Consider the following 25,757-nt stretch of genomic DNA (forward strand, 5'->3'; position numbering starts at 1 on the left):
ATTATGGAAAATATTTATTTAGTTTGCGCTGGGTAGCATTGCTGTTTCTATCTGAAACGATTTAATATCAATAAAAAATAGGTGAAAATATGTATTATTACATCACTGATGACTGTTTATGATTAAAATGTTTCAGGTAGAAACAAGAATGTACCAAACACAAGTTTAGTTAATGATAGTATTATATTTTTCTAATTAATTGGAATTATAAAAAAGGACTATTAACTAATGATAGTCATGGTTATCCAGGGGCTTTGGAAGGAGGGATTAAGCACAAAGCACCCAGTGCTCGAAAGCACATCATTACTCTTAGTATACCAAGACTTTACCATAGCACCAAGAGATGGTCCCTAGTGTCTTCAACCCATTGTTGGCCCGGTCGAACCAGGGCCATATTCTCAATTTGGATCAACCTCTAACTGTGTTATAACCATTGACTTACTCAACAATTTATCAATTTGAACAGTTGAACCATTGACCCGTTTAATTTGTAATCTTCTACTATAATGATGTTATGGGCTGTGTCATAGACTCAAAAGGCTAATTTTTCATCTGTTGGATTAAAAGGAAAAGTGGTTCAACCTCTGGGCCTGGTCTAAAACATTGATGATGACCCCTAAAAAACCATGACCCAATATGGGTCCCAGCTATCAAGGGTCTTGAAGATTGAAATTAAAAAGGCAATTACCTAATCATAGCCCCTAGGAATTATAAAATACTATTTAAGGAAGCTGAAAATTTCAGGGAAAGTTTTATATGGATTACAACTACTAGTTACCAAAACTAGGAGAAAGAAGATCAGAAAGGGGATTCCAGTGCCCCTTTTTTCTTGGGTATCTTCCAAAACTATTGAGTGGATAATTGGTTGCTCTGTCCTACTAGGAATTGGTACTGGGATGAGGATACCCTTAAAAGAGTCCTACACAAACCCAATCAATTAAAGGACAGAAAGAATTTCCTTCCTAAGCTTAGAAGTAAAAGGATCCATTAACAGCCCATGTTAGAATCAAAGGCCATTCCATGTTATCATGGATTGGTGGGCCTTACTCATGTTGGTAATAAATATGTCAAAAGATGTGATAGTTATGGGCAATGATTTAAGGGTTTTGTTTCAAATAACCCCTTATATAAAAGTCCTCTGTGCCAAGCATTGTTGGATTTAGAATGAAAAGAGAGGAGATCTCATGGGAGAAGATGATACAACATAACTATGTCATCATAAAAACATACAAAATGTTCATGATTTCCATCAATACTCTGATTTCTTTTAATCCTAATAACTAATAATACCCATTCCAACCTCATGTTTTGTTGATTGGCCCCACCAAAAAATTAAACCAAAGGTTTTAAAGTGGATCAGATGGTTGAGACTTGAGAGAACTTTGTATAAATGGCTCTGTTTGGCAGAGTGCTCTTTGCAACACTCTTCATGCTTTACCAAAAAGGCCAGTGAATGGCATGTGAACAAAAACCAAGAAGCAAACAGTTGATGGAACTGGGAAGAGGCGGCTTCAATGCATCGTAGGCCAGGGGTGATATAAAAGAAGGAAGAGGGATAAGATAGTTCTACAGAGAGGTGATATTAAGTTGCAGCTGAAAGGTAAAATAAAAGGTTAAACAAGTAAAGGGTATTCTTGATATTCATCATTTGGGCTAAGGCTTCCCATATTAAATGCATCAAACCATATCATATACGTAAAAGCAATAATAGTGAGTGGGTGTGTTAGTGGGATCTTCCACATGGAAAAAGTGGTTTGGAGCCCATAATAGTCTGACATTTCTCTTGCCATCCTCTATTAATGGGTCAAATGTGAGTCCAAAATCTAGATGTGCAATGGATCGGGTCAGATTTGGTAAAGGGCATATTTGATCCGAGTAAACTGATGCAAATCCAAATCGATTTGGATTGTAGTAAAAGAAACTTGATAATATAAGTAATATATTATATTAATTATATAGTATAATAATATAATACATTATATAAATAATATATAATATATAATATTTTTACAACTAATGGATTGGCTCATGGTATATTTGAATTCGATTCATTAACTAAACGAATCAATTTCTCCTATTCGATATGATTTATTAAGATGAAGGGAGGTATCCAAATCAGACTCTTACTGGATCGGATTTGTATTTAAATCGGATTTCATTTGACTTATATGGTGTTTGGAAGCGTGGGTGTTTTTTGGAATCGATTTTTAAGAAAAAACGTCCATACTTCTAAAACCCATTTTTACAAAAAAAACATTTTTGTCACGTAAGCAGTGAGCAACACTATGTTGTTTGGTAAGGTGATTTTCATCATCATTTTTCATGTATGTGCTGACAGATAAGCACCACATAGGATATGCATCAATCAACCATTGGGGGGAATGATTCACCGATACATAAAACGCCAATGAGATACATAGACGTTTCATGCATCGGTAGGGTTCCGATTTTCGAGGCATACCCATTTTTTTTTAATAATTGACTGAACCAAACAATGAGATGCATGGCATTTGTTGAAATGCCTATATGGATCCAACTGGCACCATTTTTTTGAAAAGCGGCAACGGTTCCAAACATCCTCTTATTTGCAACCCTACCAAAAACCATTGTCACGTGATCAGAATAAAGCCTTCTTTGGCTACAAGTTTAATATTAAAATTTAGCAGTTAATATTATTTGAGAAAAACAGTAATAAAAGGTGGGGTGAAGGGTTGATGTGGACTAGTGATTGAGTGCCTTTTTGGGAGGGCTAAGTGTAGTGGCTTTTGGCTTCTTAGCCGGCCCCACATGGACAGCCTATAAGCTAATGCCATATTTGGTGAAATTTTAGCAGTTAATATTAATCGAGAAGGACACTAATAAAAGGTGGGGTGTAGGGTGATGTGGACTAGTGAATTGAGTGCCCTTTTGGGAGGGCTGAGGTGCGGTGATTTTTGGCATTTTGGAGGGCACCACAGGAACAGCCTATAAACTATATTTGGTGAAAAACTGGAGAACCTAAGCGTCTGTTTGGCATCAATGCCGTTGCTCCAGAAAGCGGCAATACATCAGCATCATGTCGGAAGAAACAATGCCCCAAGAAACACATGTTTGTTTGGAACTGTTTTTCCATAAAAATGGTGCTCCAAGTCATGCCTTAAAAATCGTGAAGGCGTGGCTTAGAGCAACGTCGAATTTGCCGTTTCCTGAAGTTGCAACTTGTTGTTGCCAATATAGACATGAGGTGGCAGTGACAGGGACATGATGTGACACTGGATAATAGGTGCCAGTGCTGAAAATGTTTTCTGGAGCATTGGTACCAAACAGAAAATGTTGCTGTTGCTCTAGGAAACGTCCCACCTGATAATAACATTTCCAAACAAAAAAAGACACCATTTTAAGAAAACCGTACTTTCATCTGCAGCATAGATGCCAAGTGTATACTAAATCACTGCCAGTCAGTCTTTAAAGGGCTGTAGGGCTGATCTGATCACTTCAGCCTTTTTAAATAGCTTATCTAAAGTGTTTTTTCTTTTTTCTTTTTTTTTTTTTATAAAAATAGGGAAGAATTAAATCTTCTTAAGAGCGTTTCAAAGCAACTGAACCGGCTTAATGGAATGTTCAGCTCAGACCTCCCAAACAGGCCCTGAACAAGTTGCCAGTCTTGAGTCTCCTAATTTGTAGATAGTTCGGATGGCCACATCATGCCTTTATATATGACAGTTTGTATAATAAGGAAGCTCCTTACTTGACCCGGTTAGTGAACCTTTTTTCACAATAATAAAAATAATAGTATAGTAAACTCTTTTTGTTAACACAGGGGGTAATGTTTTGTATCTGTCTAGGTGTAAATAGTATTATCGTTTGGTAGGTTTTCACAAAGTTCTTTGGATATCAATTGAGTGCACGCCTCATTTTCTGTTGAGAAAGATTGATAATGTTTGTATTACTGTGAAGAACAATACAAACAAAACAAACCCCCCTAAATAAAAAAAGTGAGAGATACTATTTCTTTTGGCATTCTCCTGGGTGGGTGCAGGGTTATTGGACCTGTAGAACAGTTTATGGCCTCAAAAAATTGTCCAAATGTTTCATTCTTAGATGGTGAGAATCTTTCAATTGATATGTCTCTCCTCAGAGGTTAATTGGGCCCTAAATCAACTTTACCATGCATACCTTCTTGGTTTTTTAATATTTAATATTTATTATATTTGGAAAGATCAAACATAGAACATTATTCCTCAAGTGGGACCCACTCAATAGTGATATAATCCTGGATGTTCTGAGCAGAGGACAGATGTCAAGTTACAGAACCTTGGACTCATCTACAGTCTAGCAGTTCAATAGCTCCATGCTCAAGAAAAATATTTGAAGGTACTCCTCAGATCCTGCGCTGCACATAATTGTTTTGCCACTACTATTCCTTGACCCTCCTGTATCTCTCTAGGAGCAGATAACCCTAAGCTCAATAACAATATATGGTTTATTCAGTTCCATCATTTACTGTAAAAATCAACTGTTGGATATTCTCACTAAGCTTAAGGGAGTGTTTGTGCAAAGAAATGAGATCAAATGACTTATTTTCTTTTTCACTAGGATGAAGATATAATTAAAAAAAAAAAAGTCTGTCTGTCTAGTTTTAGGCAGAGCATTCTAAATTATTGAAGTAACCCTAAAATGGTAAATATCACAGAAATTTCCACTGTACTTCATCAAGGGAGGACTCCCCTTGGTTTGGGGAAGCTTGATTTCTGCTTAATTACATCATCACATGATTAAAAGGCTCAATTTTAGAAAAAGGCTTGCCTTTCTTTTGAACACATTTTCCTCAGCTTCTTTGACCACTACAAAGAGATTTTAAGAAAGCTACTCTTGTTTATACCCTACTATCTGGTGGGGGCATGAATAGGCCCCACACTAGGCCATACTCCTCACCACCTGATCTTGATGATCAAAGATACAAGACCCAAGTGTTATCCTTAGTGTGTAGGCTGTGGCATTGGATCCCTCCTTCTTCCTTCCTTTATTAAAAGGGTGGTTTCTTTTGCCTCCTCCTTCAAGATGAAGACAAATTGATACAAGTCTAGTTTCACTCTTCAAAGGGTCTTCATTGACTTCATCTTTGGTGAAAAACAAGCTACCTAACGTTTCAACCAGGGAAGGAGAAGGAAAGCACACCATGCCATCTGGCCTACGATAAACAATACCACCTTCCAATGTGAACCACCTGTCTTTGATCAAGAGCACTTAAGGTGGCCCCATACCATAAACTCCCCTTGCCATGATTGCAGGTTCCCACCAATCAAACGCTCCAGATTGATTGCACTCTGCTTCTTTGAATGATGATATACTCTTAATGGACCCTACCCTTCCACCTTGTAAGTTGACCAACAATTAATGAACAGCGGCAATTCTGTTATACACCCGACACAGTGTATTAGCCCGTGGATCTCAACCGTCCATCCCATCTGGTGGGGCCAGCATGTAATGAGGTTGGTTTATGTCTCCTGGGCCCAAGTCATCCCCCCATTCCTGGTGGGCCACTAGACCATTGAATGAGGGAGGAGAAACTTGAGACCGCCGGCGTGAAGTGGAGTGTGAACGGTGCGAGAATCCGTTTGAATATTAAAATAATTAATTATTTGATTGATTATTAATAACACAAGTGTGTCTGTCTGTGTTCTGAACTGAGTTTGAAAACTTGTGAAAGGTTAGAAAGTAACCATGGTTGGATTTGGTAAGGAGGAGGCGGTTTGACCAGCTCCACCTTCTCTGCTCGCTCCTTCGGTGCGTGGGCCGTGGGGTTGGGTTTCTATTTTTATTTTTTATTTATTTTTTGGTGGGTGTGGACTTCCTGGTTCCTGCCTCCGTATCACCCTCGCTGTCCGAGACCAGTCCCTTCTTCTTCTTCTTCTTCTTCTTCCTTTTTTTTTCATCGTCTTCATCTTTCTCTTTCTTTCTCTCTTTCGTTGATCTGAAGCACAAGTAAAGACCAGAATAGCAGTCTTTTTTTACTGGGTTTTCTGTTCTTTTACAGATCCAGCACTGCTTTGTCTTGCTGGTGAGCCTCTTCTTCTCCGTGTTTATTTTTCTTCTTTCTGTTTCCGTATGTTTTTGATTTCTTGTTCAGTTGTCTATTTTGGAGATGTATGCATGTGGGTATCCGTGTATATGCGCGATTTTGTGTCTGGGTTCTTATAGTTGGTGAATGATGTTAAGTTCTCAGGGTGATATTGTTCATTTATGGTATCTGTGTTGATCACTTAACTGGATATTCCTTGTTTCTTTTTTATAGTTTTTAGTATGGTGGGTGTGGTGTTTCTGTCATGGTTAATTGGGTTTCGGTTCATGTCTTCCCTTGATTCTGATTTCTATTACTATTATTTATTTATTTGTTTACTAGTTCGAATAAGTAGGGGTTTGGGGGGAAGGTGTGAAATTATTAAATTTTAATATGTTTGGTTTTTGGTTTGCAGTTTGATTTTGATGGACTGGAGAAATAGTCAGCAACATAGAAATTGTGGAGCTTTCTGGTGGAACACGGGATCAAGTTTCTGGAGCTGGGCAGGGTATTTCTGACTCCCGGAATCTGTCTTTGCAACGTTTAGTGGTTGACTGAGGAAGGCTAGCCTTTCATTTGCTGTTAATCACTGGGTCTGAGTGCTAGGAGGTCCTTTTTGCTTTTAGTTACTGTTATTGATATATGTAATTTTATTTTCTTTTGTATGGGAAGCTAGACGAAGAAGTGAACTATTGCTTTTGGTTCTCGACACAATGGGAGGGCTTTGTTCGAGGAGATCGACTGTTGATAATGCCTCCAGTGGAAGCTTTCCAAATGCCAATGGTCATGTTGATCATGGGTCTGGTGTTTATCAGTCTTCCGGATTATCATCAAACATGGGTACTGATTTGACTCCCCCTCCGAGGAGGGAAAGCATGGACAAGCAGTTAGGAGAACCTTTTTCATTTCCTGAGATGAACAGCCCATATGGAAGCAACCGGGAGGTGTATGATGGGATTCCACGCTACCCTAGGAGTATGTCATACAAATCTAGATCAACAAAGTCTAAGCAGATGCCAGTTGCAAAGGTAGGTGCAATCGAGAAGAATACTTTCGCAGTTCATCCTGTCCTTTTGTTTTCCTTTCTTTTTCTTCCCCATTTTTATTGCTCATGTATTATATATTTAGTAAAAAGCCGGAGGGTTGCATTAGTTTTGTTATAGAACCAGTCAATTTGCATTTGATTAGCTTATCACTCAGTTTTGATAATGTGGTATTGGAGCTTGTCAAGACATTGTATCTACCATTCAAGATGAGGAAATTTAGGTCCAATTTGGAAGGAGTACAAATACAAATATGTACAGTACAAATACATAGAAAATAATACAAAGTACAAGATTTTGCACTCTACATATTTGTATTTGTACTCCTTCCAAATGGAGCCTTAAATGCTATTAGCAATCTGCAAATAATATTCATCATTTAAATTGCCATTGGTGACGAGAAAAAAAAAACACTGTGATGAGATCAATGACATCAAGAAAAGCATTAAATTAGGAATGCTAGAGCAACCGGCTCCCCCTCTGAACAATTCGTGACATTCCTCAAACTTTCTTTTGACTGTACTAGAGCATATACTTCCTGCATTGATGGGAGCTCTTTACTTCCTAACATCTGAACCCTAATAGATTCATGCATAAGGTTCATCCCCAAAAGAAAGGCAAAAGCCCATTGCTGAGAGACTAGAGACTTGTAGGCCTTAGCATCCACATCACATTTTCAATCCACATTTTGATTGTCATCCAATTCCTTCCAAATGGAGGTCAAACTTGAGTAGTATGTGGAGAGACTCCTCTCCTCTTGCTTGCAGGTTGAAGAAGTAGCTTGCAGCTGATTAATCTTTGCATAACAACGTTGTTCTGAATAGGTAGATTTAGTTTGCTCCCAAATCTCAAAAGCAGTCTCAGCCCATATGAATGCTTTCCTCACCCATGGCAGCATAGACAGTAATAGCCATGACAATACTGTGCTGTTTTCTTGTTCCACCTATCATGTTCTTCACTTCCTGACTTTGGTTCCTTTGTCTTACCATTGATATAACCTATTTTCTCCCTTGAAGTTATGTAGAGTTTAATCCCCTTCGACCATTCTTGGTAATTGAGTCCATCAAATGGAATTAGAGTCATAGGAAAGTCCATGTCTAGTGCCCAGCTCATTCCATTGTGGCCAGAGGACACACCGGAGACCAACTGAATCCTCAGAAGACATTGATGGAAAGAGCTGATTACACTACCTCAGTCACCAAACACTGCAGGAAGGAAGAAACAACTATCACCACTGTCACAAGAGTACTTGAGCTCACATAAAAAATAGAATTATAGGAACATTCCTCTTTGATGAAACCAAAGAAGGCACACTACCACAGTGCTGAAATGAGTTCCAGAGGTAAAAAACAGCCTCCACATGGACCATTTCACCCTATTTCAGGCCACACAAGTACTCCAAACACCTAAGCAATATATAAAACTGCTGTTACAGCATATATAGGTCGTCCAGACCAACACATCCCAGCTACAGGGGACAAAACAGGATCACACGATCCACATGGGACTGAGAACACCCTTCACAGCACCAGTTCACCCCTTTTACAGGGTTTTCTTGGCACACGACCAAGAAAGAAAAAAGAAAAAAAAATGAAAAAAAAAAACTTACAGATCAGTCGATGTATTTTCTCACTGGCTTCGATCAAAGAAAGGAGAAAACTGAGGAAGAAATAGATGATCAAACTGCTTTTAATCCCAAAACCGATGCTTTGATATCATGCTTTCTTAGTAGTAAGGATTAAAGAAAAAGAGTAGAGAGAAGAGAGGAGAGAAGTTTTGGAGTAAAAAATGCCTCTACGGCATAGTACAACTACTGTTAACACCATTAATCTTTTTATCTTCAATCATCAATAGAATGGTGATGCACCTGATCTTATAACAAGTTGGATTTTTATTTGTGACCAATAATGAAGGCAAAATAAATTGTCTACAAGTAGGTGAAAAGAGAAGCATACAGGCCCTATATTAAATATGCAGGCAAAAGAAGTAACAATAATACAATTACAATGGAAGACTGAAATTCCAACAGAATGAGATGTTTGCTTTATAAGCCAAAGCAGGAGCATTTGGCATAGTGCAAGAGTTTTACCATGAAAACCATCTAATAGCTATACAAGAATGGGTATGAGCCGGTCAAAGTTCAAGAAAAACTCTTTTTCTTTTTTTTGTTTTCAAGCAATGAAGAATGCTTAAGAAGAAGACAAAAGGAAAAGGGAGGGCAGGGCAAGTTTCTGTTGTGGCTGATGAAAACAACAAAGAGGATAGGCATCTTGGGAAAGGTTTGGGTGTTGAAGATGCATCCTCCCTTACAGTTGAGACAGAACCTCTCTCTGAGAGTTAGGTGATGGAGAAGGTTAACCAAGATTTAGCTGATACTAAGGACATGTCACATGAGAGCAGTGTGGAAAGAGATGTTCAAATAGCCAACTCTATGGGCCTGTTCTTTCTTGGTGATAGAGAATGGGCTAGGGAAACTTTTGATTGTTTAGAATGTGAGACATCTGGGTGGCACCTCCGAAAAATGACTGCTGTGGTTCTCATGAGGACCTGTGCAATGAATTTGAAGTGGATGCTGGACAGGACTTGTATAAGTTTAGGGGGCCTCCTGGTGGTTGGAAATTGAGGAGATTGGTAGATTTCTATGTGGATCAGTTGGTCCAAGAAAGTTCTAGGGGATTGAAGAGTGTAAGAGGTAGGGGAAGAGGTGGATGTGGTAAATTGTCAGTCTAAGTGCAGGTGGTGATTCCTTTGGTGGTCTGGTTTTTTTCCACATTGGTGCTGTGCTATGGCCCTTGTATTTTAGTTAATTCTGGTTTTGGGCAGGTTTGAATTGGTGGTTTTTTGGTGAATCTCTGGTGTCATGAGCTGGGTGGGTTTCATGTATAACTATTTTATAGCTTGTTTCCTTTTGGCCTCTTTTTTTGGATTTGGGCTGGTCCTACCTGTATTTCTTGTAATTATCTTTTTTTTTTTTTCATTTTCTTAATAAAATTTATTTTACTACTGAAAGAAAGAAGAATGATCTTCTACCACCAGACCTTGGGTGATAAGAAAGTGGGAGAGTCTGAGGCTCTGAAAGAGAGCAGTTAATGCAAACTTTACTGTTAATTGGAATTTTGTTGATGCAGGATTGATTGCAATATAAAGAAAAGAGAAGAGTGACCTAGAAATCAGCACCTAATAACTTTCTGATGGAGTCAACACTATCAAGAAAGTTATCACTTTAATGTTAAAAGTAGAAACCTCAAGGTGCCAACCAGCTGGTTGGTAAGGTCTCATAGCGGAGACTTGGGAATGAATCCCGCCTGCACCTGGGTTGGGGGATGGGCTCCCCCCCATTGTGTAGCCCTTCAGAAGATACCAAAAAAATGTTAGAAGTAGAAACCTAACATTATATCATCTGATATCAAAAAGAGATGGCTTTAAATTTATATGTAGGTAAAGGGGGGAAGGATGGCTGGCCCTTTTCCACTGTTTTCTTGCTCTACAACCTACTATGTAACACTTCTAAGACTCTGTAAGTAGGACTAATTAACTGCAAAAGAGAAATTCCAGTTGACTTAGGACTAGGATAAGACAAATCTCAGTTAACTTAGAACTATGACTCCAACTTACAACTTATAACTTTGGCTTGCTAAAATCACTCCTATCCAATTATGAAAACTAGTTCATAGCATAATTAGGAACAACCTTTCCTAATAAAGTTAGGAAAACCAATTCCTAATGCAATTAGGAAAACTAACTCCTAATGCGACTAAAAACACTACAGATGACTCCAATTCTTATAAAATAGCTACTGAAAAAAATTGTTATAGTACCTCTGCTGTCTAGAAATAACAAAGAAAAAAGCTCAGATTATTCACTTGTTAGATTCCTTCATCAATCTTTCACCTAGGAAATTTCTTTTTATGCTAAGAAAAAGAAAAGTTTCATCAAACAAAAATAATTATACTCCTTTAAAATATACTCCTTTGATGACATATGGAGGAATTGGATAGTTGTGGCTAGTAGTAGTACAAGGAAGTGCAGGGTACCAGCAGTGTGGGTGCCTCCTCCTGAAGGTAGCAGCCAAGGAAATCCAGGCCCTTCAGGAATAGGAGGGGTGCTGAGAGATAAAGACAGCAATATCTTAGCTTTATTCTCTGGCTCTGTGGGTATAGGAGACTCTATTAGAGCTGAGCTTCTAGCGGCGGTACAAGGTATTCAGATTGCAATCAGTTAGGAGTTCAGAATTTGCTTATTGAAGGAGATTCCAAAGTTGTTGTGGGTTGGCTAAAAAATCCAGATTCAGTTATTTGGTGCTACAGGGACATTATGAGAAAAGTTAAGTGGTATTCAAGGAACATGGTTGTTAATTCTCAGTGGGTGGGTAGAACAGCTAATGCCATAGCAGATGGGCTAGCTAAGCAAGGGGTATCAAGGTAACTTCTATTCTGGGCAGCTCTGTAATCTTGTTTTTCTGAGCCTAATGTAATACTTTGTTGTTGTTGTGGAGAGGAACTAGCTCATGCCTCTCCTTGGGCAGTCTGTTTTGTAACATCACTTTATTATCTCTGAATCAATTACCATTCATTTATCAAAAAAAAAAATTATATTGTCAGTAGATATCTTTCAAAACTCAGGGTACAATCATCCTCAAAAATGAAAACAAAAAGAAAATAACAAGCAGCGATTATCTACTTCCCTCATCAGTCTCCAAAATGAGCCTTAATCTGGACTATAAGCCTCATGTGTAGACATCTTTGAATTCAGGATGACAAAGAACCCATTCTTCGTCCATTTAACATATATAATGGCTGAATGGCATCCGAGCTCAGATTTTTAGGTGAGAAAATTAAATGCAAGCTTTTTTCTCTTCTCGGTCAGGAGCAGTGAGGAAGGGAGTGATATTCTTGTTTGGAAACAAGGTCAGATTCGATCCCTAGAACTAAGGTTGGGGAAATTGAATCCTTTTGTTGGGGTATTAATAAACTTGGGATCCCCAAGCTTGGGCCTTGGTGTGGATTGTTATATATGGTATTCCTTAGCATGCCTGGTCTTTTCAGACGTTTAAGGCTGTGGGAGATGCATGTGGAATTTTTATATTTGTGGATGTGATAACCAACTCTTGGTGAGACCTTGTTGCTGTGCGGATTTTGGTTGAGGTGAATGAGATCCATGCATGCCTTCGTCACTGGTGCTTTGTTTTGCTGGGGAACAGTTTGATCTATTGAAAGATCCTATCCGTTAAGGTGGATAGAAAACATGTTCTTGTGGAGAGATGAAAGTAGAAAGGAAGTATTGCATTCTGGGAGAAATGGTAGGAAGTCGAACAGACAGTCTACAGAGGAAATATTGGATGTTTAAGACGAGGGCATTATGGGTAATAAGAAAAAAATAATGCTGTTGGGGTCTGCCTGATGGTTTTGGTCGAAGCTTGAGAAGTGCTGAATCTGAAGAGTCAAGAAGAGTGTAGGGAAAAAGTGGAGGTTTCCAAAGGTCTTTTGGAAGGACAAATTAAGGGAAGTCTAGGGATGGTTAATGGTGATTGGGGTTCTTCGAAAATCCAAGCTGAATTAAACAGTTTGAGGGGCAAGAAAGTAATTTAAAAAATGTGGGTGAAAAGGAGCTTTTAAAAGGACACATAGGTGGGGAAATTGTGGAAAGAGTTGAAGAGGATAAGTTGGCAGGGGAGAAATCGAGAGAGGGCTCTAATAAAGGCACATCAATTAGAAGAGATTGCGATGTTTTAAGTGGGGACCTCTTCATTAAGATAAACCCAAAAGGATTTTACTATGGCTCTCAAATGAAAACACTTCAGGTTTATAAAGGAAGGAGTTGCAGCTTAAAACAATCAAACAAAGCTTTCAAGGTAGGTTTTTCAAGCAGGAGAAGAAAAATAAAGGCTAGCAGTGGGAAAAGGAAGAGTGGATTTGGATGATTTCCAGGTTTTGTATTGCAGGGAGAAGAAAGGATAGGTCAAAGAAAATGGGAGCTTTGGATGGCGACAAGGTGGCGTAGTGCTTTGGTAAGTTGGATATTCAGGACAAAATTGGTGAGAAATCTTCTGATAATATTGTGGAGACAGCGACAGTGTCTCAACCAGTGTTTTAAAAGGCGTGGGCAGCATGGCGAAGCGCCCCCAAAACGCCCTGAGGTGTATGCCAGAGGCACTGACACGTCTGAGGCATATGCCTCAGGTGCAAGAGGCGTACACCTTATATGCTGTTTTCATGAGGTGTGCTAGAGGCACACACCACATATAAAAAGACAGAAAAAAAGAAAAAAAGGAAGGAAAGGAAAGAGAAGGGAAAGAAAAAGAAAGAAAGGGGAAGAAAAAAAGAGAAAAAGAAAGAAAAGAAAAAGGAAAGGGAAGGGAAGAAAAGATAAGGGGAAGGAAAGTGGGCCGGGGAAAGGAAAGCAAAGGGAAATAAAAGATTTTTTTATTAAAAATAAAATAAAATAAGATCCTCTTTCCTCTTGTTCCTCCTCATCCCCCTTCTCTAAAGGAGGCTTATGCCTCTTACGTTCTGAATTACACCTCAAGCCTCTAGGTAGTAGAATGCATCACGCCATGCCTCAACATGTTCAAATAGCCAACTCTATGGGCCTGTTCTCTCTTTCCATATTGACCAAATCACTGCATCTGGCACCACACCCATCTTTCCTTTGGAAAGCAGAACTGTACTTTAAAATGTCCCAATGTTCTTACCCACAGCACCCTTGCAGACTTGCAATGGATAAATAAATGATCTTTTGGTTGGTGATTCCTCATCACCCAACTTGATGTATTCCTCTTTTATTTAATGATTTTTTATTTATTTATTACCCAAAAATGATCTGCTTCTTACATGCACTCTCCACACATTGTGAATTTGCTTGGTTCCACCGTTATACCTCTTCTAGCAAAATATCTGCTCTTAGGCACTTTCTCTATGTGGTTGTCCATACTACAAAAGCTACTTTAAGGGGTGCTACAATTTTCAACACTTTGGTATCTGGGAATGTCTCCACCTCTTCGCAGCTCAACTTGCTGTGGAAATGCTTTACTGTGTAAGTTTCCTGATTTCTCCCACATCCATATTCTTGTCACTTCTTGATCTATCTGGTCTGATCGTGTTGATTCTTTTCATCATCTCCATCCACTGCCCTATCTCCTGAGGCCGGATCTCCTGCAAGCAAAATTCTGCTCACATATCATCCAGATGCATATTGGGAATATCTCCCATACATTTATGTTAAATTCACGAGGAGATGTTCCCAATGTGTGGCTGGATTCTCATGCTTTCACAATGTCTGCAGAGTTTTTGCTTGCAAATGCTGAGAATCCCGTTGCCTATCTCCCAATCATTCAAGTTCCTTTTGAAGATGGGGCACCAGTCACATGCATCCTGTCATTGGAAAAGACATCTGAGATCATGCATTTTTTCTCAAAATGGGTCGGGAACATCTATTTAAGAGGCTTATTTCAGCATCTGGTACCCTGCCAAAATTTTATCTTTGTTTTTCATTGATAAGTAAAATTTTTATCCTTGGTCAATTTCCTATTTCAAACTTAATTCCCTTTTTAAAACTCCCATATCCCTCCATATTGCAAACCCATGTGGTATGTAGACTTATCCTGGGTCCCAAATTAGATTTGCTTGAACCATATTTTGCCAAAACAGTTTTCTCCACAAACTTGTAGGTTGCTCATTCCATCTCCAGTACAACTTAACCAAACAAGCCACATTGATTTTTCTAATTCTTCTCACCTCTAAACTCCATGCCTTCATTGAGTTACATACCTTTCCACTTGACTAAGTGGAGCTTGAACTCATTCTACAATAAAAAAAAAAGAAAAGAAAAAAAACCTTCTCTCTCTTTTCAATTATTCGGCTGCAGTTGCCAGGATTGGGACCAAGGATAGTAAATGTGTAGGTAGAGAAGCCAACACACTTTTGATTACTATCAGTTTTCCTGCTTTTGACAAATATCTTGTTTTCCAAGGGGCCAATTTCCTTTCAAATTTTTTCTGCCACCAGCTCCCGAATCTTCTTTGAAACACATATCTTTCTTAGAGGCATCTCTAAGTAGTTTGTAGGCAACTTGCCTATCTTGCGCCCAACATAATCCCCCAACTGATCTATATTAATTCCTTCTCCCACTTCCATTAGCTCACTTTAATGAATATTAAATCTAAATCCAGAAACTGCTTCAAACAATGTGAGAATCATACGGATGCTCTCCATTTACTCTTATGATGCCTTTGTGATAACATAACTTATCAAATTCCATTTTTGCCCTATCCACCTTCTCTATTGTTTCAAGACATTCATTCTTATTTGCTTCTTTCCCTCCAAAGTTTTGTTTGCTTCATCTCCTTAATTTCGATTTCATGTGGATTAATTTCTTGCAGATGTGATTCAGACCAATAAAATTAGCAGAAATATTTAGATTAGTGCAGAAAGAGGGAAGGAAGAAGAGGAAGACAAGAAGAACAAGAAGAAGAAGAAGGAAAAATGGAGAAGAAAGGAGAAAGAAAGGAGGAGTTCGATAATCTCCTCTTTCTCCTACTCTAATCTTTTTATTAAACTTACCTTAAGTTACATAATTTACAAGGAGGCCCTTAAGTAGGCGTCCACATCAGCAATGCACTTAAAAAACAAAATAGATGCTAAAGGCCCATAAAGAAAGAAGGTCCAATAAGAAACATAACAAGAAGGAACTAATAAGAATGACACTAAAGGACTAGGGCCCATTTGGCCCAGTCTCTCTACACTCCCCCTCAAGTTGAGCATAGATATCAATCATGCCCAACTTGCGTATATAGTGAATAAGCTTTCCTTTAGGAACACCTTTTGTCAAAACATCATCCAACTGTTCTTCAGAAGCAACAAATGGTAGGCAGATATCTCCTGAGGCAATTATCTCTTGTATAAAATGCCTGTCAACTTCAATGTGCTTAGTGCTGTCATGTTGAATAGGATTATGTGCAATGTTGATAACAACCTGGTTGTCACAATATAACATCATTGGATTCTCACAGTCTATACCCAGTCCTTCTAAAAGTGATCTCAACTACAAAAGTTCAGAAACTCCATGTTCCATTGCCCTGTACTCCGCTTCAGCTGAGGATCTTGCCACTACAGACTGCTTCTTACTCCTCCATGATACAATGTTCCCTGCTACCATAGCACAATAACCTGAAGTGGACCTCCTATCATCAATACATCCGGCTCAGTTAGCATTAGTGTATGCTTCCAGCTTCATGTGTCCATGCTTAGCAAACAAGATACCTTTCCTTGGAGTTCCTTTTAGGTAGTACAGAACCCTCTCAGCCGCTGCTAAATGTGTTATCTCTGGGAGAATGCATAAACTAGCTAATTACACTAATTGCATAGGAAATATCTGGCCGAGTCATACATAGGTATAATAACTTCCCAACCAGTCTCTGGAACACTCCCTTATCAGGCAATAGTTCACTCGCAGTAGCTGATAGCTTATGATTTAGGTCTATAGGAGTAGAAGCAGGTCAGACACCCAGTTTACCATTATCTGCAAGAAGATCAAGAACATACTTCCGTTGAGAAATGAAGAGACCATCCTTAGATCTGGCAACTTCAATTCCCAAGAAATATTTGAGTTCCCCCAAGTCTTTAATTTTAAACTCAGTGTTAAGAAAACTTTTGAGATGAACAACTTCCTAGGTGTCATTACCAGTAACCACAATATCATCAACATAGACAATTAAAAGGGTCACTAAGGAATCTCTCATCTTTTTCTTTTTTGATGAATGAAGAAATTTATTAATTCAGAAAAACACCACTGAAGAGGCACGGGCTATTACTTCTTCAGAAAAGTATTACATCAAAATAAAACAGAATTAACCATAAATAAAATTACAAAGCAGCCCATAATTCCTTGTAGCCCCCTGCTTAGCTAACCCATCCGCTAAGGTGTTTGCTGATCTTCCCACCCATAGAGAGGTAACAATCATATTTCTTGCAAGCCAGTTTACTCTCCTTAATAAATCTCTGTGTTGCCACATGCTTGAAGCTGGGTCTTTCAACCATCCCACCACAATTTGAGAGTCTCCTTCAACTACCAAGTGTTGAACCCTTAATTGTTCTGCAATCTGAATATCTTGTACTGCCGCTAAAATCTCAGCTCTATTAGAGTCTCCTATTCCCACGGGGCCTGAGAACAAGGCTAATATGTTGCTCTCCATGTCTCTCAGCACCCCTCCTATCCTCGATGGGCCTGGGTTTCCTTGGCTGCTGCCATCAAAGTTCAGCTTTACCCATCCTTCAGGCGGAGGAGTCCACACTACAGATTCCTTATCCTTCCTTGTATGGCTATTAGCCACCACTACACAGTTTCTCCAAATATCATCAAAGGAAAAGGTATGAAAGAAGTCCAAAGTTCTCAACCAGTGAATGACCCTAGTCAAGATACAATCCTCAACAGCCCAAATGCTTCTTTCTTTTTCTTTGAAAATCCTTCCGTTCCTTTTTCCCAAATTGTCTACAATGTAGTTGCTCTAATACATCTCCACATCAATTTTCCTTTTTTTGTAGGCCACACAAAAAAGGAGGGATCGAGTAGTTGGCTAAAGTTTGTGGACAGATTCCACCTACACCCAAATAAAGAAAAAATCCAACTCCAAATAGCTCTAGAAAAGGAACAAGATACAAGTAGGTGGGAGCAATCCTCACCACTAGCCCTGCAAAGGACACACCAGTTAGGGGATAAACACATGAAATGCCTTTTCCTTTGCAAGAAATCCAAGGTATTAATCTTTCTATAAAACACCTCCCAGTAGAAAATAACAATTTTAGGTGGAATAGGTCTAGACCAAATCTCCTTAGTTGGAAAACCTCACTGACTCGAGGAAGAGCAAAGAGCCTTGAAAAAGGAAGCACAAGAAAAGTAACCTTTTGGATGAGGGGACCATAATCTAACATCCACACTAAGAGGGTCCAAAAAAACATTGCCAAGTAGAGAGAATAGGTCTGAAACACTGTTAAGTTCATCATTCCTCAACCCTCTCCGAAAGCCAAGGTCCCAACTTAAGGACAAGGGTGAAAAAGGAGAAAGGAGAAAATGAGAGATAGCTTTTTCCTTGTAAAGGAAAATAGAATAAAGGGACGGATGTTGGTTCTTTTAAGCAACAGAACCCACCCAAGTGTCTTCTTAGAATAAAACAGAGTTACCAGAGTTGACATCGTACCTGACAAGGTTGAGAAATTGAGGGAGGATACTCTGGATTGCTTTCCAAGGAGATGCCAACGTTGCTTGCCGTGATACACTCGCATCCCATCCATTTTCCAATCTGCCATGTATACTCACTATCGCTTCATGCCACAACCTCTCCCTTTCTCTAGGCCATCTCCACAATCATTTTCCTAAGAGGGCTTTATTCTTCAGAGTTAACCTTCCTAACCCCAATCCACCTCCCTCTTTGCTCCTATATACTATTTCCCAATTAATTAAATGATCTTTCTTTTCCCCCCTGGTTCCCAAACAAAATTTCTCATTAATCTCTCCAACTTCTTAGAATCCCTATTAGGAATCCTAAAAACGGATAAGAAATAGATCGATAGGTTCCTAGGGTGGCTTTCAATAAAGTCACTCTACCTCCTATAGAGATATAGTTCCTTTTCCAAGCAGCTAATCTTTTCTCAAACTTTTCCAAAACTGGGTTCCAAGAACTACTCTTTTTTGGGTTAGCCCCTAGAGGGAGACCTAGGTACTGCAAGGGCCACAAAGAGACTTGACAACCTAGACAATCTACCACAGACTGAATACTCTCCTCATCCATATTGACTCCTACCATACAACTCTTATCCATGTTTATCTTCAAATTGGAAGCCTTCTCAAATTGTTGTAACAATGCTCTAAGGTTCCTCACTTTTTGCTTGTTACCCCCTTTACAAAATATTATGATATCATCAACAAACTGTAGATGGGTTACTCAGACATTGTTCCTTCCTATCCTCCAACCACTCACCTCCTCTTCCCTATCTGCCTTAGAGATTAATCTATTGAAAACATTTGCCACTAAGGTGAAAAGAAACGAGGGGAATGGGTCACCTTGTCTAAGGCCTTTACAAACTGGGAAAAAATCTTTGACCATCCCATTGACCAAGACTGAGTAATGGCAGGAACTAATACATTCCTTTACCCAATTGCACCATCTATCTCCAAAGCCACAACACCCAAGGATCTTCAGTTAAAAACTCCAATCCACAAGATCATAAGCCTTCTCTTAGTCTAGCTTACATGCAAAACCTTGGTTCCCCGACTTTCTCATGTCCTCCACACACTCATTTGCTATTAGGATCTGATCTGTTATTTGCTTGCCTTGCACGAATGCACCTTGTGCTTGACTAATGATGGATGGTAGTACTATTTGGATTCTCATGGACAACACTTTGGCCAAGATTTTATAGATGCTTGTCATCAGAAGTTCCTTCTACGGATCCTGATCCAGGTACCACAGTCCCTTTATCAGATCTAGGTCCCCCTGAGATACCTTCCACTGTTGCTACTTTACCTCATTTGGATGACCTTGACCTCCCCATTGCTGTCCGTAAAGGCAAACGACGTTGCACCACATCCACAACTCACTGCATTTCCCAGTTTCTGTCCTATGATCGCCTGTCCCCTCTTACAGGTTCTTTCTCACATCCATTGCTGATATTCCTATTCCAAGAACTGTGTAGGATGCCTTGTCAGTTCCTGAGTGGAAAGATGCAATGAAGGTTGAAATGGATGCCCTTCTGAGGAATAATACTTGGGAGCTACTTGACCAGCCTAAGGAAAGAAACCGGTTGGATGTAGATGGGTATTTACTGTGAAACATAATGCTGACAGTTCCATTGAAAGGTATAAGGCCCAGTTAGTTGCAAAGGGATTTACTCAGGCTTATGGTATAGACTACTTGGAGACTTTTGCTCCAATAGCAAAGATGACCACTATTCGAGTTCTGCTATCCCTTGCAGCCAGTTATTCTTGGCCCTTGTTCTAGATGGATGTTAAAAATGCCTTCCTCAATGGAGACTTACAAGAAGAAGTCTACATGCAATTACCTCCTGGATTTTATGATGCATAGACAGGTAAGAAGGTTTGCTGGTTGAATAAAGCATTGTATGGACTAAAGCAGTCCCCCAGAGCTTGATTTGATAGATTTAGACAAGCCCTTAAAAAATTCGGCTATGTACAGGCCCAATCAGACCATACATTGTTCATTAAAAGAGTGGACTCTTCCTTGACTTTGCTTGCTGTATATGTGGATGATGTTATAGTGATAGGGAATGATAACAATGAGATTAAGTCTCTTAAACAACTCATTCATCAAGAGTTTGAGGTGAAAGAATTGGGAGAGCTACGATACTTATTGGGTATTGAGGTTGTTAGATCTAAACATGGGATTTTTATTTCTCAAAGGAAGTATGTTCTAGATCTATTAGAAACTGGAAAGTTGGGTGTTAAGCCTACAGATACACCTATTGAACAGAATCTCAAGATTAGTGCAGAGGGTGGAGAGCCTCTTGAAGACAAAGCTATGTTCCAACGGTTGGTTGGAAAACTCCTCTATCTTTGTCTCACACGACCGGACATCAATTATGCAATCAACGTTGTCAGTCAATATATGCACTCTCCTAGAACTACTCACCTCCTTGCAGTTGAGAGAATATTAGCATACTTGAAGAGATGTCCAGGTAGAGTTATATTATTCAAGAATAATGATCACATGAAGATAGAGGTCTATACCGATGCTGATTGGGCTGGGAGTGTTGATGACAGAAGGTCTACTTCTGGATATTGTGCCTTTGTAGGAGGTAACCTTGTCTCCTGGAGGAGTAAGAAACAAAGTGTTGTTTCTCGTTTTAGTGCTGAAGCTGAATATAGATCTATGGCTAATGGTGTGGCTGAAGTCATTATTTGAGGAGTTGGGTATTGCTTATGAGAAGCCCTTAATGTTGTATTGTGATAATTAGGCTGCTATTAATATAGCTCATAATCCGGTACAGCATGACAGAACTAAGCATATCGAAGTCGACCGACATTTTGTCAGGGAAAGGGTTTCGTCTCAAGAAGTGTGTCTCCCGTATATCACCTCCAGCATGCAGCTTGCAGATCTTCTCACCAAGGCTGTTCCAAGGAAGAAATTAGAGGCAAACCTATGCAAGTTGGGAATGACAAATATCTATTCCCAACTTGAGGGGGAGTGTAAAGAACACTGATGTGGACCCCACAGTGTTCGTATGGCAGCATAACATATGTTTTGTTAGTTATGTCAGTGTTAGTTGGTAGTTATTGGTAGTTTTTTCAGTTTATTGTTACAGCTTGTTATTTCAGCTTTATTATTAGTTTATTTGCCATGTAAGCAATAAGGGCAATTCAGCCCTTTTACAATTAGTCAACATATATAAATATTAAGAGTGGGTCGGTAGATCGATTTGATCAACCCTCTCTCTCTTTTCTAAATCTCTTTGTGTGCTTCTTTTCTCCCTCTCTTCTTCTTTTCTTCTGAAATCTCTCCTTTTTCTTTTGAATTCAAGACTGATTGTAGTCTTGATCGACTACTCCAACAACTCACGTATCATCTCCCATATTCTCTCTAATTCCTCCTCCTGTCTCTGTCTAGGGGCCACTCCTTCCTTTCTCAGTTCATTCTCAGGACTGCCAATCTCTCTTCTCTTCCCCACAATTGGAACTTCCGCTTGGGATGCTGGAGTATCTGTTACAAGCACATAAGGCACATTAGTAACCAAAACCGAATGGACAATCATACTTGTGTTGTTGGGGATCAATGGGCCATCATTTAGGGGAGGGGGTGCGCATAAGGAGAAAGGCCTAATTCTGTTCCTTGAGGTTGATTTTGCCTTAGAGAGTTTATAGTAGGAGTCAATACCCTGTTGTCTTTAACAATTGAACTATTCTTCCCGTGTCTCCCTTCTTTGGTCTTACGTTACAAATCAAAGTGTTTGGATTTTTCCTTACTGACCTCATATCCTGATTTTCCTGAGCTATTGGATTGACTTCCTTTACGAGTGCAAGCAGCACCTGAACCTCATCTTTTGTCGAACGATCCAATACATTCAATTGTCTTCTTCAACTCTTTGAAAATCATCTTCTTCCTTATTCTCTTGAAAAATCGATCTGAATAGCTTGAGGAACTTAAAAAAAAAGGTTCCTCGAGCGATCTCACAATGAGTTGTTAGTGAAGCAATCTCACAAGGTGGGGACCTTTGCTAAGAAGACGTAGCTTGGGGTCTTGTTGCATTTGCAATCTCACAATGTCATGGGATGAGTTCTTCTTGGCTTCGCTGGGCTGGTTCTTGCTCCTTTAGATCTTGTGGGGCTCACACTCGCTCTTTTGGATCTTGTGGAGTGTGATCTCGCTCCCATCCAACCTTTAGTCTTATTTGTGATCTTGTGGACTGCATCACTTTGTATTTGTTTTTTTTTCTCTTTTTCCTTTTTCTTCTTTTCATACTCTATTGTCCCTCCCTCCTCCCTCTCCTATTTATTCTGTAGAGCTTCCTGCCTTGTTTAATCTCGAAGATAACTTGAAAATCTCTCTACTTGTTTTCCTACCTTTCTTTCCCTTCTCCTTTACCACTCTTCTTTGTACTTCCATTAGGAGTTTTATAGTTGTATCTTACATTCTTACCTTTTTTGCCTCATCTTCTAACAAGCCTCTACTCTTTTTTGCAAGCTACCATGGCTCTACTCCTTGTGTCAACATGCTCTTCCATGGCTCTCCTTCCATTTCAGCTTGCCTCGTCTCCCTCTGATTTCTCTTTCTCAATTGCTCTTGAACATTAAGTCTTGGTTGATTGGGGTGGACTCTTTCCTGTGGCTCTCTTGTAGTTGGTGTTTTAGATGGGCCTCCATCACCCCCATTACTCTCGATCTAATTTCCACCATTTTCTCTATGATCCATCCCTTGACCCCTAGTCCATGTTGTTACATTGGGCCCTTGTACCAGATTTTTCCTTTGAGATGAGGTAAAATGATCAATTTGTCCCGAGTCATTTTGGTTTTCCGCTTGCTTGGCCAGAATGCATGATCTCAAACCAATCTTCCTTTGCATGTCCCTTTAGTTGTCCGGTCACCCGCTTGGTATACCCGTTCTCTTGGGCCTGCTATATGACCTATGTCTTCCTCTGGACCACGTGCCACTACCTTAAGAATATCTCCTCATGCTTCTCAATTTATGATGGAGAACTTCTCTTCCTATTCCTACCTTTGCTCTAGCCTTGCCCCACCATTGATCCTAACCTCTGAATTTTGAATAGCTCTGTCCCTCTGCTAGTTTTCATCAGATGCAATGATGCCCTAGAAGTTTGACGGCTGGGATTCGTCCCACTTCCACCCATCTTCAATATCTTCATGCATCTCTCCCCTTCCATGAGGCATTCCTGTCTCCTTTGCACCCTTTCCTCTCTTTTGTCTTCTCTGGTGCCAGTGGTTGTTCCCACCTCCAATGCTTCAACTTCCTTCTCCTTTCTATTGATTTCTTCTACAATCTCTTTCCCTTTTATGTACTTTTTCACATCTTCCGCAATACTTTCCCATGTCAAAGACTATTGCCCTTTTGCTTTAATGGCCTCCCTGAAATCCTTCACCAGATTACTATTTTTGGTGATATTTCTGGCCAATTTGATACCACTAGCACCTTTTCCTCATCCATAACATTTATTGCCGCTGGTGGGAATCCTTACTCCAGAGATGAAGTGGCAAACTGAATATCTACCCTACTACATTTAATGAATAAATGGAGAACACTTTTCTCCTGTGATTCCACTTTAGATGCATATTTGATAAATAAGCCTCTGGATGGCTGGATTTCAGATGATCCAGTATTAAAATGCTAACCAATGTAACTAACTGTGTAAAGACTTCAACACTTTGTCGAATTAGATTATCCGATTCCCCTTTGGTTTCACTGGTATCAACTATATTTCTTGTCAACACTAATAAGATCTAACTGTAAATTTTCCATCCAGCACATTCTTTCCACCATCTTTTATCTGGAACCCCAATCTCCACATTCAATGCTTCTGGCATTGCAAGCAAGGATAAACAGTTTTTTTACCAGAAAAATAGAATTTTATTGAGAAAACAGAAAATGTTGCCACACGTACGAGGTATATTTCTGTACATAAATAGAGACCCATGGTATCATAACATATTTCCATTCCCATGCTCCATGAAGAGCTCTTTAATCAGTACAAACTTAACTCAGTGGATATTCTTGCTCAGCACATCTTGGAACCCAGAGAATTTCTGTTTGTATTCTTGGGCATAATTGTCTAGCCTCCCTGATCAAGCAAAAATATACATTGCTCCACCTCTCTATCAAGTAAAGGTGCCTAAACATTGGTCACTAGACAATCTGCTCACCTCTTTTTTTTTATTTTATTTTTACGTTGGTTCACTATGATTTCTTTTGAGCTTAATCAATACAATCTTGGAAATTCCTCAGACAGCCCTCCTTTCCTACACTATTCATCCTCCCAAATTCTTACACTACTCTCCTCCTACATTAATAAATATAACCCACATCAATCACCTTACTTACAAACCTAATGGACCTTCAAAATTCTTGAAAAATAGCTCTTAATATTAAGTGCTTGATTGATCGATGCTTTAATAAAGAGGTTGTGGCAATTTAATATTTATATTAGGAAACTGACTACAAATGACACATGATTAACCGTCTCTGCTTAAGGAATTTAGAGTGGATAGATATTTATTTTATTTTTTATGAAAAAAGTGGATGGATATAAATGCTTTGCTGTCCTCTCTATCTATACAAATATATTTGTAACATTCATAGAGCTTTGAGATAGGGAGTTGGCAATATATGTAACCTAAGACAGTTGATGCTGTAGGCTGTTATGGGCTTTCATCATGCTCGGTTGGTATATAGTGGCTTCGGGTTAACCTGCAGGTATAGTTGTCAGGGCAACGCCTAGGCAGCAAGGTGCCCTTGGAGGCTTGCCTTGCCTAATCACCAAGCAGTTTTCTACATTGTGTTATAACATACTTTTATATTCTTAATTTTTGAGAATATAATTATAAAATAAACATTATTAAACTAAAATATTCATTTTATGTTTTTATATACTAATTTATTTTTATTATTTTTTAATTTTAGGGGTTTAATCAACACAAAAATTGCTAACCCTCAAAGACTTCAAAACCTGAACCAATAAGGAAGCACTCAAAATTTTGTCTAATCAACACATTATCTTCTTCCACTTTTTCTTTTTTCCTTTTCCTATAACAAAATAGGGGTTCAGCCCCCATATTTTTTGAATTTTCTCGTCTTTCTTCTTTTTCTTATGATTATGTTGATTTTCTGTTCTTTAACATGAAGTTTATACTTTTGAAAATTATGGATAATTATTAAGGAAATATGGTTATGGAGCCTAGGGAACTACCCTAGGATATATGTTTTTTTTGCTTAAAAAAATCCATTTCCTAGGCGACAAGGTGCCTTCCCTGTTGCCTTGCCTCACCTTGGTGCCTTGAAAACTATGCCTGCCAGCTGTAGCCATTTCTTCATTGTATTAAAGAGACCTCGTCCTCTGTCCCTATCGAACTGTTATTTCAATTGAGCATTTTACTTCCATCAAGTCCTTCACAAATGAATTGTTAGGGTCTATTCTATTTTAGTCATCAGACTAGTTGAC

The 25,757-nt window shown here is 39.1% G+C and overlaps 1 protein-coding gene and 1 long non-coding RNA gene across 3 annotated transcripts in view; one reads left to right on the top strand and one right to left on the bottom strand.

Annotated features, from left to right (window-relative positions):
- The first annotated feature begins 5,663 nt into the window (after positions 1-5,663).
- Positions 5,664-25,757, top strand: part of LOC148852413 (protein PSK SIMULATOR 1-like) — a 53,913-nt gene continuing 33,819 nt past the window's right edge. The window contains exons 1-3 of one of the 2 annotated variants that reach the window (XM_088943342.1): positions 5,664-6,040; positions 6,456-6,548; positions 6,713-7,068. In XM_088943342.1, the coding sequence (XP_088799468.1) occupies positions 6,754-7,068 (315 nt within the window). In that variant the 5' untranslated portion in view covers positions 5,664-6,040; positions 6,456-6,548; positions 6,713-6,753. The remainder of the gene's footprint in view (positions 6,041-6,455; positions 6,549-6,712; positions 7,069-25,757) is intronic. The other variant, XM_088943341.1, reaches the window with a different exon arrangement.
- The window catches only part of LOC148852414 (uncharacterized), a 34,061-nt gene continuing 15,808 nt past the window's right edge, over positions 7,505-25,757 (bottom strand). The window contains exon 2 of the long non-coding RNA XR_016098921.1: positions 7,505-8,288. This is a non-coding gene — a long non-coding RNA (uncharacterized LOC148852414). The remainder of the gene's footprint in view (positions 8,289-25,757) is intronic.

Source organism: Nelumbo lutea, chromosome 5 (genome assembly GCF_056320005.1).
Source record: "Nelumbo lutea isolate HS-2025 chromosome 5, American lotus-T2T, whole genome shotgun sequence".
NCBI lineage: Eukaryota > Viridiplantae > Streptophyta > Magnoliopsida > Proteales > Nelumbonaceae > Nelumbo > Nelumbo lutea.